Source organism: Hyla sarda, chromosome 2 (genome assembly GCF_029499605.1).
Source record: "Hyla sarda isolate aHylSar1 chromosome 2, aHylSar1.hap1, whole genome shotgun sequence".
Taxonomy (NCBI): Eukaryota; Metazoa; Chordata; class Amphibia; order Anura; family Hylidae; genus Hyla; species Hyla sarda.
Genome location: NC_079190.1, coordinates 384,110,095 through 384,125,819, shown reverse-complemented (window position 1 = coordinate 384,125,819; position 15,725 = coordinate 384,110,095). Strand labels below are relative to the sequence as shown.

The window sequence follows — 15,725 nt, the reverse complement described above, 5'->3', positions numbered from 1 at the left end:
GGCTTAGACTCGGCTAGTGGAAGTAATATAATGAATGCTCCCTCTCTATTTTGCTGGTACCCAGTAGTAATTTGTCTTGCGACCAGACATGCGGACACTAGTGAGTTAATGCTGATAGTGACTGTCACCGGAGACTTGATACTGGTAATCGTTGTCGATTGCAGAGTCTGCACTGCAGTGGGTGCTTGATAGAAGACAGAGGAGCCGGACACAGCCGTCAGAACCTCCAATATGGCTGCGCCCAGGGGACTTCCTGTTTTGGTCAGGTCGGCAAAGTCTTCCCCTGTGTGACACAGGGCGGCTCTTTGGTTCCTCCTCACTGTGCTGGAGAGGAGTCACCGCTGGGGACTGGCAGGGCGGAGCTGCGACCGCGGGAAACACCGGACCCAATTAACCCTTTCAGGTACCGACTCTCTACAGTCCATGATGGAAAATAACAGTTTTTTCTTCACCTCCCCCTCTGTTTCACAGGCGCCACAAGTAAAACACTTTTCACTTGCAAAGTCCCATACACTTTATGGCGCAGAATTAAATTGCATCGGCATGCGGTTTTTGTAAACAATATTGGACACAGTTCAGACTAGGCGGGGAGCACTTGTGGCATAAGGCGCATACCTGTATGCTGTTTGTGACACCAGAAGTTGTGGTGGCAGGGTGTGTGGTGCAGGGAAGATGTTGTTACCCTAGGGACAGCTGGCATTAACCCCTTGTATTCCTGATGCCAGGGTGTGGTTTAGCCTATAACTACCCGAAGGTATATCGCACGATCCTGGGCTAGGCACGGGGGCAATAAAGACTTCAATGCCAAGTTATGGACAACAGTAGCATTACTGAGGGTAGACAGTTATTAAAGTCTATACAGTTCAGCCAGGGCCCAAGGAGGTGACCAGTGACACAGAGACCTTAAGAGCTTGCTGGGACTTGTAGTAGGACTGGACAATTGAATGCAGACCACGCTAACTTGACAGATTACAGGAATTGACTTGCTTGACTCATAAAGCTGTGACTTTAGCTTACTTGACTTGATGGTGGCTGCAGGACTTGACTTTGAGGTCTTCAACACTCTGGACACACACACTAGGCGACTGCACTGGACCTCAGCTTTGCAGAAGAGCAGAGCTCAGAGAGAGAGAAAAGCTCCACCCAGAGCTTATATGGGGGAGACTAGCAGGGAGCCCATAGGTCACTCTTGGGATCACCTGATCACTGGTACCTCCTGGGTAACAATCACATGACATATCACATGGTAAAACTCAAAGCAACATAACATTTTATAACACTTTACATGGTAAAACATATTTACAATGGGGAAACAAGTGCAGGGGGCCTTGGGGACACTGAAGGAGGCTGCCTGACAGGACAGCAGGAGCACGGGGTAACAGTAGACAATAGAAAGCGTCCAGCACCAAGAGGCAGGTAAAATCGTGCTTTATTGGAGGTACAAAAGTAACAAACAGCATACATGGAGCGTAGTGCCTACGCGTTTCGGGCTGGTGGGCACTACGCTCCATGTATGCTGTTTGTTACTTTTGTACCTCCAATAAAGGACAATTTTACCTGCCTCTTGGTGCTGGACGCTTTCTATTGTCTACTGTCTACACGTGGAAGGGAACGCCACCCTACCGGTTTACAGCACAGAGGTTAGGACACAAGGATCGAGCGGTATCCTTACCCTATTGAGCACGGGGTAACCTCCTGTACTAGGCAACCACAATATTGCCATACCATACCTGTTGATGTTCCAAATGCTGAGCAGCGGAGTACTCCTTTAAATTGCTTCTCTATTTCTGGATTAATGTCTAGTTGTGGTATAGAGGAGGTTAAAGGGGTACTCCACCCATAGACATCTTATCCCCTAGCCAAAAGATAGGGGATAATATGTCTGATTGCGAGGGTCCCGCCGCTGGGGACCCCTGCGATCTTGTCTGTGGCACCCCAGACATCTGGGGCATGGAGCGAACTTCGCTCCGTGCCAGAGGACTGGCGATGCGGAGGCTCGTGACATAGCCACATATCCTCAATGCAAGTCTATGATAGGGGGCGTGACGGATGTCACGTCCCCTCCCATAGACTTGCATTGAGGAGTCTCGACCGTGACGTCACAAGCCTCTGGCGCTGAACCCGACGCTCTAAACAAACTGCGGGTACAGAATGAAGATTGCGGGGGTCCTCAGTGGCGGGACCCCCAGGATCAGACATCTTATCCAGTACCCTTTGGATAGGGGATAAGATGTCTAGGGGCGGTGTACCCCTTTAAACAATGGAGATTTTATCTTTGTGGTTAGATCAGCAATGCAGCTTTGATCCAAGCACTGTATTTCTCTGGGAAGAATTTAATCCCAAACAGTAACACTGTTATGGCGCTGTGCATAAACAGTCTAAAGGACATACACCTTTTACAGAGGAGCGGCTAGGGAGGCAAAGAGATTACAATGAGCAGAGAAAAGAGAAAATAAGCCCAGGATCACTGGAATATTACTGACAAATGTGAACTGAGTGGAATGTGTTGAAAAGTTATAAAAAATTCAAACCTAGAGAAAGTACTAGTAAATCATTGTAGAGTCACAGGAGGCCAGACAAGAAGCAGGAGACACTTGACACTTGGGCCGCTATCCTTTCTCCAGGTGATGTCCGGCATGGAGATGTTGCCTGAGGCCCCTTCGTTGCAGCACGTCATCACTGTTTTATCATTGCATTGTGATAGTTGTCTGTCACAATGATGTAGGCACAAGTCCTTTACCACCCCTGGCAATCTCAAGATCTCATATGAACAGATACAATTACAGAGTGCATTAAAATGTCAATGTGAAGCCTAGAGACCAAAACAGACAGTAATTCATTCTGAAGGAACAATACTTGTATGGCTCCCAGGAGCTGAAATTAGATGGTAAATAATAAATAACTTAATAGATATATGTGCCATTTTCTACGTGTGCCCCCCCCCCCGCCAACTTTAGAGGGCAGGCATAAAATTTAAGGGTACGTTCACACATGTCAGGTTTGTTACAGAAATTTCTGCAACTGCAAAGTTTAGTATATATACACTGAGCAGTTCTGTATCCAAAAACAATATCCCCTGTCTGCAGTATAGGGGATCCATTTTAGATTGCGGGGGATCCAACTGCTGGGACCCCCGCGATCTACCACCCAGCGCCCGATTCTCTGTGTAACATAGTGTGTCCACCATGAAGCCTAGAGACCTAAACAGATGGTAATATATTCTGGAGGAACAGTACTTGTATGGCTGTCAGGAGCTGAAATCAGATGTAAAGTAATAAATAACCCCCTGCGATTTCCCACCCGACACCCCGACTCTCTGCCTGAATGGAGTGTGTCACCCACGGCACGAAGCTGTGCACGACACACCCCCTCCATGTATATACCTGAACACTGTATCTCCAGCTCTCCCGTAGAGATACATGGAGGGGGCATGTCAGTCACAGGTTTGTGCAGTGGTTGACACGACTCCATTTATGAGGAGAGCGGGATGCCATACAGGAGATCGTGGGGCCTCCCAAGCCCAAGATAGGGGATACATTTTATAATACTGGATAGGCTTTTTAAGGAAACTCATGATTGATTCAGGCTTAAAATCTTTACTGATATAAAAACCGTATTAAGGATAAAATAATGTGTGAACAGTCAATGGAAACCAAAATCATCAACCAGGGGCTGGATTTCACATCACGCTAAAATTCTGGAAAAAAATATATAATCACTGCAACATCTAATGCGACATGTTTTATGTATGGACCCTATGTGCCGGTATGTACAACCGTGGCCAAAAGCTTTGAGACTGACACAGATTTTGATTTTTACAAATTTTGCTACTTTAGTGTTTTTAGATCTTTTAGGCTGCATTCACATCGCGTTTTTGCAATACGCTTCCTGTATCCGGTTTCAGTGAAAAAAACCTATGGAACCATATAGCAAACCGTATGTATAGTCATTTCATAGAAAACTGTATGCCAACCTTAGCATCCGGTTGTGTATGTTTTGCATCAATTACGTTTTTTTCCCCACTACGATTTTACGTCCGGGTGAAAAACCGGATACAACCCGTATTTTTTAAATGCTGGTCTATGGGAACTGTACCAAGTGCGTATGGTTCCATCTGGTTTGCACATGCGCAGTGCATGCCGAAAGTTCTTCCCACAACTAGAACAAGAAGAACTTTAATTAAAGGACAAATATAAAACCGTATCTGTTTTTTTTTTTTTTTAATTGAGGGGCGTGATCAACCCCTGTAGCGTGAACACAGCGTTCGAAACTAAATATTCTAAACGCTGTCCAGTGGAGTACCCCTTTAATGCTTTAGTCATTAAACAACTACCTACACACTTTGGCCACATAAGGTTGGGCAGAGTCCTGCACCAGAAAAAACCCAGGGCTCACTGCATCAGCATAGGGTCTGACAGCGGCTCTGAGGATATAATTCCAGTACCACACAGCAGTCATGGTACGGTTAACTTTCATGCAGAGGTTTGTGTGACCCTCCGTGGTCATCTCTTCACAGACAATCACTGACCCACTGTCAAAGCAGTCATGCTAGATGATGTTTCAGGCAACAATCGTATCTCTGAACCATTTCAAGTCTTTCACATATGCTTAGTGTAAACCTCCTCTCATCTGAAAAGAATAGACCACCAAAGGCGCACCTGACAATTTAGGTGTGCCCTGGCCAATGCCAATCGGGCTGCGTGGTGCTGGACTCTGAGCACATGCCACTCTCATGGAGTCAGCAAACCGTGTATTTTAAGAATGATCAAGATGGTAGGAGTTCAAGACCCCTAGAGAGGGTAAAATATTAAGTAAATTTGTTTTTTAAATGTTGCAAAATAATACAAAAGGAAAAAAGACAAATCTTTTTCACTTAAAAAATTATGTGAAAAAATAAAAAGAAATGAAAGTGCATATTCTTGGCATTGCCTGATCTGTAAGGACCCAATATTATTCAACCTGCACAGTACATGTACGAGGGAGATGACACCCCAACGATGGCTAGAAAGATCTGGGAAAAGCCATCAGCTCACTACTTGTCTCACTCCTTGCTGGAAGTGACTGGATCCATAGACTTTTTAATAGAATCTGTCTTCCGCTGCGAGGAGATAGAAATGAGACAAAATGCTCAGCTCATCGCGTCTCCCTTTTATAAATTGGTAGGGGTCTCAGCACCCAGGCCTCAATCAAAACTTTTGACGTGTCTCTATGACATTTCAAGCTTATTTTAAAAGACCCTATAATTTGTTCAGCCATCACAAAACTCAAAGACTTTGGATTGTATCGTTGGTATTGTATTTTAAAGTTTGCACTTAAAAGTCTGTGTTGTATTTGTATTATTTTATAGACTTTCTTACCGGTTCCACATTTAGCAGCATAGCATTCCTGCTTGGGGTTTTGCCATATGAACATTTCATTTTTCTTCTCTGTGCACGTCGCCTCCTCCTCATTCCATTAGCTTATTTGATTTGGCCTGTGATGTCATTGATCTCAGCACTTTGCTCACTCTTTTGCAAACAGTCTTTTTTCAGATTAAACAAGCCAGCCTTTCAAAGCGCCGTCATGTTTGTTCTTACATTAAAAACTAACTACGGTTCATGTGTCTCACGTTACAGCTGCCACATATTTACGTTGAAATAGATATTGGCAGCAAATAGCCTGTAACAGCAAGACCAACTATATCTTCAAAAAATTCACTGCGATATGTGAATAAACCCTTTTATGTTATGGATCTACAGTTTAAGTGTGTTGTGCAAACCAACAAATCACAAGTATAGTTAGGGTCTAGTCACACAGCAGAATTTCCACCTCAAATTAAATCTCATAGACTTTTATGGGATGCCACACTCCCATTCACACTTCATGCGGAAATTCCAAAATGTGAATGGGAGTGCGGAATCCCATAGAAGTCTGTGTGCTTTAATTTGAGGCGGAATTCCGCAAGTGGAAATTCTGCTGTGTGAATAGACCCTTATACTACAGTGCTTGAGTTCGGAGCTCCAACATTGGAGTGACTTAGAATATTAGGAAAATAAAATTAGTTATTCACTAAAATGTTTCTCAGGTTTGCTTGCTATAGCAGTGTGGCTGTTATAGCTACCTACAAAATACGCAGAGAACTTCAGTGAGATGTCCCCTAAAAACTGGTTGTATACCCTCTATGTTTTGGTCAGATTGTCAATGGTTATTGGTTCTATCAATTATTTATTTACATATGATTATTTATTATTAATATTTACATATAATTATTTACATATAGTTCCCAAAATAATGTGGTTTTGAGTTTGATAGTTGTAGTAAGGAATGTAGTTAGGATCGTAACAAGATACCAGTATACAGTGACCCACCGACCTACGATGGCCCCGACATACGATCATTTCAACATACGATGGCCTCTCAGAGGCCATCGCATATTGAAGGCAGCATCAACATACAATGCTTTTTTATGTCGGGGCCATTGCATAAATGGCTATCCGGCAGCGCAGACTGCTTCAGCTGCCACCGGATAGCCGTTTACGGTACCCCGTGTGGTCCGCTGAGTGTCACTCACCTGTCCCTGCCATCCTCTTCGGGATCCTCTGCATCACCGGCGCTCTCCATTGTCGTCATCACGTCACAGCGCACGCCGTCCCGTCATCCAATAGGAGCGGCGTGCGCATTGACGGGATGACGGCGATGAAGAGACGCAGCAGAGACGGTCCAGGGACGCGGCGACAGCGATGGAGGGCGACATCCAGGGCAGCGGTGAGCGGCGGGCACAGGTGAGTAATAACCTCCTATACCAGTGGTCTTCAACCTGCGGACCTCCAGATGTTGCAAAACTACAACTCCCAGCATGCCCGGACAGCCATCGGCTGTCCTATACTTTACATTGCACGGATCCCTCAACATACGATGGTTTCAACTAACGATGGTCCGTTTGGAACGAATTACCATCGTATGTTGAGGGACCACTGTATTTGTCGGCCCATACACAGAAGAAACTGATGTACAGTAGTTCATAGCAATGCAAGAGCAGGATCAGCTCTAAGTTTTCACTGGCCTGTTACAAAGCACACTACAATGGAAGATGGAGACAGATATTAACAAGTTTGCATTTATGGCAGCGTGTCATTTGCCAATGGGCTACAGATTACAGACTGTTGTAAATGTGCCATGTATCTGCTGACAGAGCATTCATTTCTACGACATTGACAGAATACGGTCATAGATAAGTGGGAGCTTGTGTGCAGCTTACGAGTCCTTATAGGTTAGAATCCAATCACACCAATTACTAAAGAGAGTGACCTCAATAACGTATTGGGGTTCTGTTAGTTTTGCCATTTTAGGGGTTTCTATAAAAAGAAAAGGATTGCTTAATCTCAAAGATTTGTCCAATATGAGTAATTCTGGCAACCATAGGTTCTTAAAAGGACAAGTCCCATGCCGATAAATATAGCAAAACTTATCCCCTATTCGCAGGATAGGGGAAAAGCTTTAGATCGCGGGGGTCAGAGCACTTTGGCCCCCCGCGATTGTCTGTACGGATGCCATAGCTCTCCTACAGAGGGCGCTTCATGACCCCTCTCCGAAGTGGGGGCCGCCAAGTCCCCTCCATATATCTTTATGGGAGAGACGAAGATATCTGAACGGCTCTCCCATAGAGATATATGGAGGAGGTGTGGTGGCTCCTGCTTCAGGTGGGGGTCGTGATGCGCTACTCTGTGGGAGAGCGGGGGCTCCATACAGACAATCGCGGGGGCCCACAGCGCTCGGACCCCCCCCCCCCCCCCCATTTAGAACTTAGGGGATAAGTTTTTCTGTACTTATCAGCATTGGGACTTTTTCTTTAAGGGAATATTCTGGTTTCAACAAATAAATTTTCATTGTGAAATAAAAAGATGCTGAAACTTTTAATATACTTTGTGTCTCAATTTCTCACTCAGTTTTTATTTCTATCAATTTCTAACTCTGTTTCCTGTCACTGAACATGAACCTCTAATGTCTACAGATTAAGAGGCTGAAAATCTCTTGTGGTCATGTGATTGACACACAGGATACTACGACAATACAGTCATCAGAGGTACTGATATTTCTATTCAGTCATTACGGTCTACATAGTTTTAAAAACAGCCATATCATAAAAATACATTTACCTGAAACAAAAAGTCACAGTCTGCCACCTGAAAAGCTATGTCCTTTACTCCATCGCCATGTTGTATTAGATGCTCACCCATCTCTGAGGAAAAACAAAGATAGGAATCTAGTGAGACATTTCATGGCCATCGGTATGTATTACAATAGTGGGTTGTTTATATAGGGTTTCATCTTCAGAAGAACTGAGCAGGATCATACACATAGAACACGTCTGTACGTGACCCGCTCACATACCTAGTGTGGTCAGTTATCATCTTCAGAGTAGAAGTGTCATCCGGACCATGACTAGATGTTTACAGCCTACACAAAGAGAGACTACAGTGGTCCCTCAAGTTACAATATTAATCGGTTCCAGGACGACCATTGTATGTTGAATCCATTGTATGTTGAGACCAGAACTCTATGGAAACCTGGTGATTGGTTCTGAAGCCACAAAAATGTCGTCCAAAAAATAGGAAAAAGTGAGGATTAAGGATAAATAAGTAGATAACTAATATAGATAAAGCAAATCCTTACATGTAAATGTAAGAAAGACCTGCTGGGAGCAGTCACTGTCTATTTCAGTGTTTAACAAACAAGGGTGCCTCCAGCTGTTGCAAAACTACAACTCCCAGCATGCCCGGACAGCCAAAGGCTGTCCGGGCATGCTGGGAATTGTAGTTTTGCAACAGCTGGAGGCACCCTCATTGGGAAACACTGGTTTATGTAGAGGACAGAAGCTTCTTCAGGGTCCTGTACAGAACACGCAATGTCCTAAAAAAAAAAAAAAAAAAGTAAAATGGAGCCGCCCTCAACTGATGTCCAAAGGAGCAACTAACCCTGGCACAGGTAAAGAGTACAGAACATGTAATACCTCCCTGTACTGTAGGGGGCGCTACCAGACACCAATCAGTGCATGCACTTCAGTAATACAGGTAAAGAGTACAGAACATGTAATACCTCCCTGTACTGTAGGGGGCGCTCCCAGAAACCAGTCAGTGCATACGCTTCAGTAATACAGGTAAAGAGTACAGAACATGTAATACCTCCCTGTACTGTAGGGGGCGCTACCAGACACCAGTCAATGCATGCACTTCAGTAATACAGGCAAAGAGTACAGAACATGTAATACCTCCCTGTACTGTAGGGGGCGCTCCCAGAAACCAGTCAGTGCATACGCTTCAGTAATACAGGTAAAGAGTACAGAACATGTAATACCTCCCTGTACTGTAGGGGGCACTACCAGACACCAGTCAGTGCATGCACTTCAGTAACACCGGTAAAGAATACAGAACATGTAATATCTCCCTTTACTGTAGAGGGTGCTACCAGACACCAGTCAGTGCATACGCTTCAGTAATACAGGGTTTTACCAGTGAATGTCCATTCTGATTGGTCGGTTCTTCCAGCCCTTGACACGTTTCGCAGATTCCATAGCATTGTATGTTGAGTCTGGTTTCAAGTTACAATGGTCCAGAAAAGATCATTGTATGTTGAAACTATTGTATGCTGAGGCCATTGTAAGTTGAGGGATCACTGTACTTAGGAGAGAGATGTCTAGTGGATGGATTTCTAATAATAAACATCCATTCATTTTCTTCTGTTTAATCCCATAAATTATGATTTTCTTCTTACTCAGACATTTGCCAAATTTTTGGTATTATGCCAAATTTTTTTTCTGCAGACCTAATTAAAACTGAAATTCTCATGATGTCATGTTACAATATTAGGCTGCTTTCAGAATGCATGCAACATGGAAGTATGTATCTGGAAAACTCTGGGCCCATATGTTAAACATATCTATAGATCCTCATTGGGGTTATTCATATTCACCCCCCATTTAGAATGTTCTCATCTGCTGTATGGAACAGCACAGCCTGCACGGACATTCAGCTGCAGTAGACCCCTATTGATTTCAATGGGATTCTGCTGCACTGTTCACATAATGGAATTTCCACAGCAGATGTTTCTGCCACAGAAATCCCAATTCCAGAATCTGCAGAAATAGACAAGTCTATTCTTTCTGCGGAATCCGCACAGAAATGCATTGCTGTTTATGGACGGTCCTAGCGCCGACATGTTCTGTCGGCACTCCACTGTTGGTGGAATGTCTGCCTGGAAATTTTCAGTGCAGACATTCTACCATATGAACATAGTCGTAGGACTCGTTCACAGGCGGATCCATATCGTATTTTACGCTGCGGATCCACCGATGATGGACCCCTAAAGTGTGCCTCCAGATGTGCCTGCTCGGAGCGGCAATCCGACACTACGAGCAGACAAACTGATGCGATGCACGGTGTACTCGCACACATCACGACCACTCCCCCTGCTCCCTGAGCTAGACCAAGAGAAGATGCGATGTGTGCGCGTAAAACTGCGCATGCGCACGGCAACCCGCACATTGCAGTGTGTCTGCTTGTAGTGGCGCATTGCTGCTCCGATCAGGCAGGGCCGGATTAACGTGGGGGCTGATGGAGCTGCAGCTCCAGGCCCCTATAGTAAAATAGGCCCAGCCAGCCGCCAAAAAGGCCACCAATGAGCGGCCCCCCTCCCTGCCACTACACTATGCTACATGCTGCAGCAACAGGCAGGGACCTCGGGTGCGGCCCGGGCCTGCCGCTGCCAGCACTATTACCTGCAAATGGCACAGGCTCTTTAAAAATAATTTCCGGTTTGGATTGACAGGCTGCTCTTGTCACTCTCGCGTTGCAGGGGTCAGAGGCTGCGACACGTCATACAGAGGCTTGGCGCAGACGTGCGTGCCTACGCGGTGCACGTCTACTCCCATGAGCCCCTGGCCTGTCAATCCAACCCGGAAATGATTTTTAAAGAGCCCGTGCTGTTTGCACGTAATAGTGCTGGCAGCGGCGGGCCCTTTAAAAATAATTTCCGGGTTGGATTGACAGGCCAGGGGCTCGTGGGAGTAGACGTGCACCGCGTAGGCACGCACATCTGCGCCAAGCCTCTGTATGACGTGTCGCAGCCTCTGACCCCTGCAACGCAAGAGTGACACGAGCAGCAGCCTTCCCCGCATCCTCACACTGCAGCACCGCCGATCTCCAGGAAGGTAAGGAGATCGAGGATCGGGTGCTGGGGTGATGTAATATTAATGAGCAGGAGAATGAGGACAGGGAACGGGGAGATTGCATTGATGATGAGGTGGAGGGGTGTGCTGGGGGGGGGGGGCAGTTGCAATGATGAGGAGACTGAGGATGGGGCTGGGGTGCGGTTGCAATGATGAGGAGACTGAGGATGGGGCTGGGGGGCGGTTGCAATGATGAGGAGACTGAGGATGGGGGGGAAATGCGATGATGAGGAGGAGGGGATGCTGTGGGGTGCAATGATGAGGAGGAGGGTTTAATGATGAGGAGACTGAGGATGGGGTGTTGAGGGGGGGATGGAATGATAATGAGGAGGAGGAGGGGAAGCTGGGGGGCGTGCAATGATGAGAAGACTGAGGATGGGGTGTGTGGGGGGGTGCAAAGATGAGGAGGAGGAGGGTGGAATGATGAGACTGAGGATGGGGTGTGTGTGGGGGGGTGCAATGATGATCATGAGGAGGAGGAGGAGGGTGGAATGATGAGGAGACTGAGGATGGGGTGTTGGGGGATGGAATGATAATGAAGAGGAGGAGGGGAAGCTGGGGGGCGTGCAATAATGAGACTGAGGATGGGGTGTGGGTGGGGGTTCAATGATGATGATGATGAGGGTGGAATGATGAGGAGACTGAGGATGGGGGTGCAATGATGATGATGATGATGATGAGGAGGAGGAGGAGGAGGAGGAGGAGGGTGGAATGATGAGGAGGAGACTGAGGATGGGGTGTGGGGGGGGGGTGCAATGATGATGATGAGGAGGAGGAGGGTGGAATGATGAGGAGGAGACTGAGGATGGGGTGTGGGGGGGGGGTGCAATGATGATGATGATGATGATGAGGGTGGAATGATGAGGAGTCTGAGGATGAGGTGCGGGGGGGGGGGGGTTTGCAATGATGAGACTGAGGATGGGGGGGGGAATAATATGGAGTCCGGGAGTGAAGAGCCAAGGATGGGTGGGGTGTATGGAGTGATGAGAATAGCGAGGATGTGGCGGAGGGGAGGGGGCATTGGGGTGATAAGCTAACCAAGCATGGGGTGGGGTGTTGATAAGACAGAGGATGGGATGAAGGGTATGCAGTGTACGGCAGTATTATATTCGGGGGGTAAAGTGTGTGGCAGTATTATATTCAGAGGGTACAGTGTGTGGCAGTATTATATTCAGAGGGTACAGTGTGTGGCAGTATTATATGCAGGGGGTACAGTGTGTGTCAGTATTATATTCAGAGGGTACAGTGTGTGGCAGTATTATATTCAGAGGGTACAGTGTGTGGCAGTATTATATGCAGGGGGTACAGTGTGTGGCAGCATTATATTCAGAGGGTACAATGTGTGGCAGTATTATGTTCAGACGTACAGTGTGTGGCAGTATTATATTCAGGGGTACAGTGTGTGGCAGTATTATATTCAGGGGTACAGTGTGTGGCATGAATATATTTAGAGGGTACAGTGTGCGGCAGTATTATATTCGGGGGGTAAAGTGTGTGGCAGTATTATATTCAGAGGGTACAGTGTGTGGCAGTATTATATTCAGAGGGTACAGTGTGTGGCAGTATTATATGCAGGGGGTACAGTGTGTGGCAGCATTATATTCAGAGGGTACAGTGTGTGTCAGTATTATATTCAGAGGGTACAGTGTGTGGCAGTATTATATTCAGAGGGTACAGTGTGTGGCAGTATTATATGCAGGGGGTACAGTGTGTGGCAGCATTATATTCAGAGGGTACAATGTGTGGCAGTATTATGTTCAGACGTACAGTGTGTGGCAGTATTATATTCAGGGGTACAGTGTGTGGCAGTATTATATTCAGGGGTACAGTGTGTGGCATGAATATATTTAGAGGGTACAGTGTGTGGCAGTATTATATTCAGGAGGTACAGTGTATGGCAGTATTATATTAAGGGGGTACAGTATGTGGCAATAATATATTTAGAGGGTACAGTGTGTGGCAGTATTATATTCAGGGGTACAGTGTGGGGCAGTATTATATTCAGGGGGTACAGTGTGTGGCAATAATATATTTAGAGGGTACAGTGTATGGCAGTATTATATTCAGGGGGTACAGTGTGTGGAAATAATATATTTAGAGGGTACAGTGGTAGGCAGTATTATATTCAGGGGGTACAGTGTGTTGCAATAATATATTTAGAGGGTACAGTGCGTGGCAGTATTATATTCAGGTGCTACAGTATTTGGCAGAATTATAATGTGTTATTATGAATATTGTCTTTATATTGAGGATGAGGATCTGCTGACAATGTGAGGAGCCTATGATGTCCGGGCATCAGACTCTGCAGAGAAGATGGAGCTGGAAGAAGTCCTGACGTCTGGACCAGATAAAGAAGGAAAGGAAAGACAACAGAGAAGACATCACTCAGGTCACTGATATAATTGTGTGTTCTCCTGACTGTCCCATCAGCTCTGGAGTCACTTGTAAGTTCCGTAGTGATGATGGGTGACAATTTACCCCATTCTGTGGCTCTGCAGCTGTTTCAAAACGGAAACTTCCTTAAGTCCTGAGTCTCTTCAGACATGATGGGAGTTGCAGCTTAGCAACAGCTGGAGAGCCACTTGAACCGAGGGGATTGGTGGAGGTCCCAGCAGTCTGACCCCACCATAAAAATGGGCTGCTTATTTTAAAATGCCCAGGCCTATTTTTGGTCCCAGTCCAGCCCTGCCTGTCAGTCACTTAAATCACTGTGTATTCTCCTGACTGTGTCCCATCAGTGCTGTAGTCACTGATATCTTTGTGCGGCCGAGTAATAAAATTGCTTTGCGTTTTCATTTTATATATTATGTAAATATTTTCATAAAAAGGCCCAGAAAAATTCTCAGCACCAGGCCCATGATGCTCTTAATCTGGCCCTGCGAACAGGCACATCTGAGTCACATTGTAGGGTCCATTGTACGTGGATGATCCGTTGAGTAAAATCCGCTGTGGATCCACACGAGTGAACGAGCCCTAAGGCTGTGTTTACACACAGTAATTGATCTGTATTTTTAACTAAAACCAGGAGTGAAACAGACACAGAAAAAACTACAAATATTTTCATTATAGTCTTTCTTTGTATCAGTTCCACTGCTTGTTTTGGTTAAAAGTACTTTGCAAAAACCTGACCAAAATATGTCAACATAGCCACGAAGAGTATGGTATGGTATACAATGCAGTTTACTTCTTCTTTAACCTGAAACGTATAAGGCACCATAACATTTATTGCGGTTTGTCTGGGGTGATTGACCTTGGTCTGAATACTTTAGGGATTTTCCTCTGCTTAAAAAGGTTTAAATTTTGACCGAGCACTATTGGAATGTCTTTCTCTAGGACAGTTTCTGGCATGTCTCTGATCCACAGAGGATTTCTCCTTGTTCTTTAGAAACTTTATAAATCTTCTAGTTACAACTAGAAAAGGAAAACCTTTTTGTTGTTTTTGTATGTGTAACTCTTTACGCATGTGTTATTTCTATATTGTGATCTTTGGAATCTTGTCTATGTTGGTTGTTATTTTTAAGATCAGCTATTTTGTCTATTTAGATTGTTCCTATAGTAGTAAAAAAAAAAAAAAAAAAAGGTTTTATAAACCTGTATGGCGTTGCTAGATTAACCCTTCAAACTTCTAACAAGGTGATTTGATTGCTCCCACTATTGTTTATGAACTCCTGCGAGTCCCCTATATAGTGCTAAGATATTTCTAATTCTCTCCATTTTAGGGGCAGGAGCAGAGCTGGGCCATTTACCATTAGTACACACATGGGAACTTTCTCCATTAGTTGTCTAGCCAGTCACAGCAAAGCATAGCTTAGTTTGCAGGTACACAGCCCAGGCTTTCTCAGGCTCCCACTCTCTATCCTGCAGATGGCACATGCTAAACCCCACCTGATGTAGCTGTTATAAGAGACAGACTTATTGTAACAACAGGCAGTGGACAGCAGATTGCAGAGAGGTGAGATACCTATTGGCCAAGACCTTAAAGCGTACCCGTCCGATACAACAAAAAAAAAAAATTTTTTAAACTATATCACTCAGTACCTAATCCTGACCTATATTTTTTTTTATCTGTCTAGCACCTTTATTTATTTTATTACACTTTTAATTTAGCTCACTAGTCTGAATTCCTCTCAAAGTTAGGGGGCGTGGCCTCACTGTCTCCGCCCCCTCCCTCAGTATGCCGTCTGCTCACATCTCCCCTAGCATTAGCAAAACTACAACTCCCAGCTTGTCCTCACTGACAGTAGCGGGACACAAGCTGACAGTGGGAGGATTTTTCCTCCAGTTGTGAGCCCTGCGCTCACAGCTGTCAATCAAGGAAGTGTGTCCATGACATGGTGATGACGCATGGATACAGCAGGACTAGTATGTGTCCAAGCAGGCAGGGGGGCAGTTGTTTGACTGGCTTTTTCAGTATGAAATACTGAAACTTTTCTAATAAAAGCAATTGCAAAACCTATTGGTTATACATGCCTTACAACGTATCAAAAGTTTTTGTATCTGACAGTGCCTATTTAAAGTGGTT

General features: G+C 45.3%; 1 protein-coding gene across 8 annotated transcripts in view; it reads right to left on the bottom strand.

The window, feature by feature from the left end:
- LOC130356692 (4-hydroxyphenylpyruvate dioxygenase) overlaps positions 1–15,725 on the bottom strand; it is a 139,532-nt gene that overhangs the window by 43,978 nt on the left and 79,829 nt on the right. For all 8 annotated transcript variants that reach the window (XR_008888965.1, XM_056558554.1, XM_056558549.1 and 5 more), the window contains exon 6: positions 8,136–8,218. Coding sequence is in view for 7 of the 8 variants with exons in the window: in XM_056558554.1 (XP_056414529.1) it covers positions 8,136–8,218 (83 nt within the window). In the remaining variant the exon portion in view is untranslated. The remainder of the gene's footprint in view (positions 1–8,135; positions 8,219–15,725) is intronic.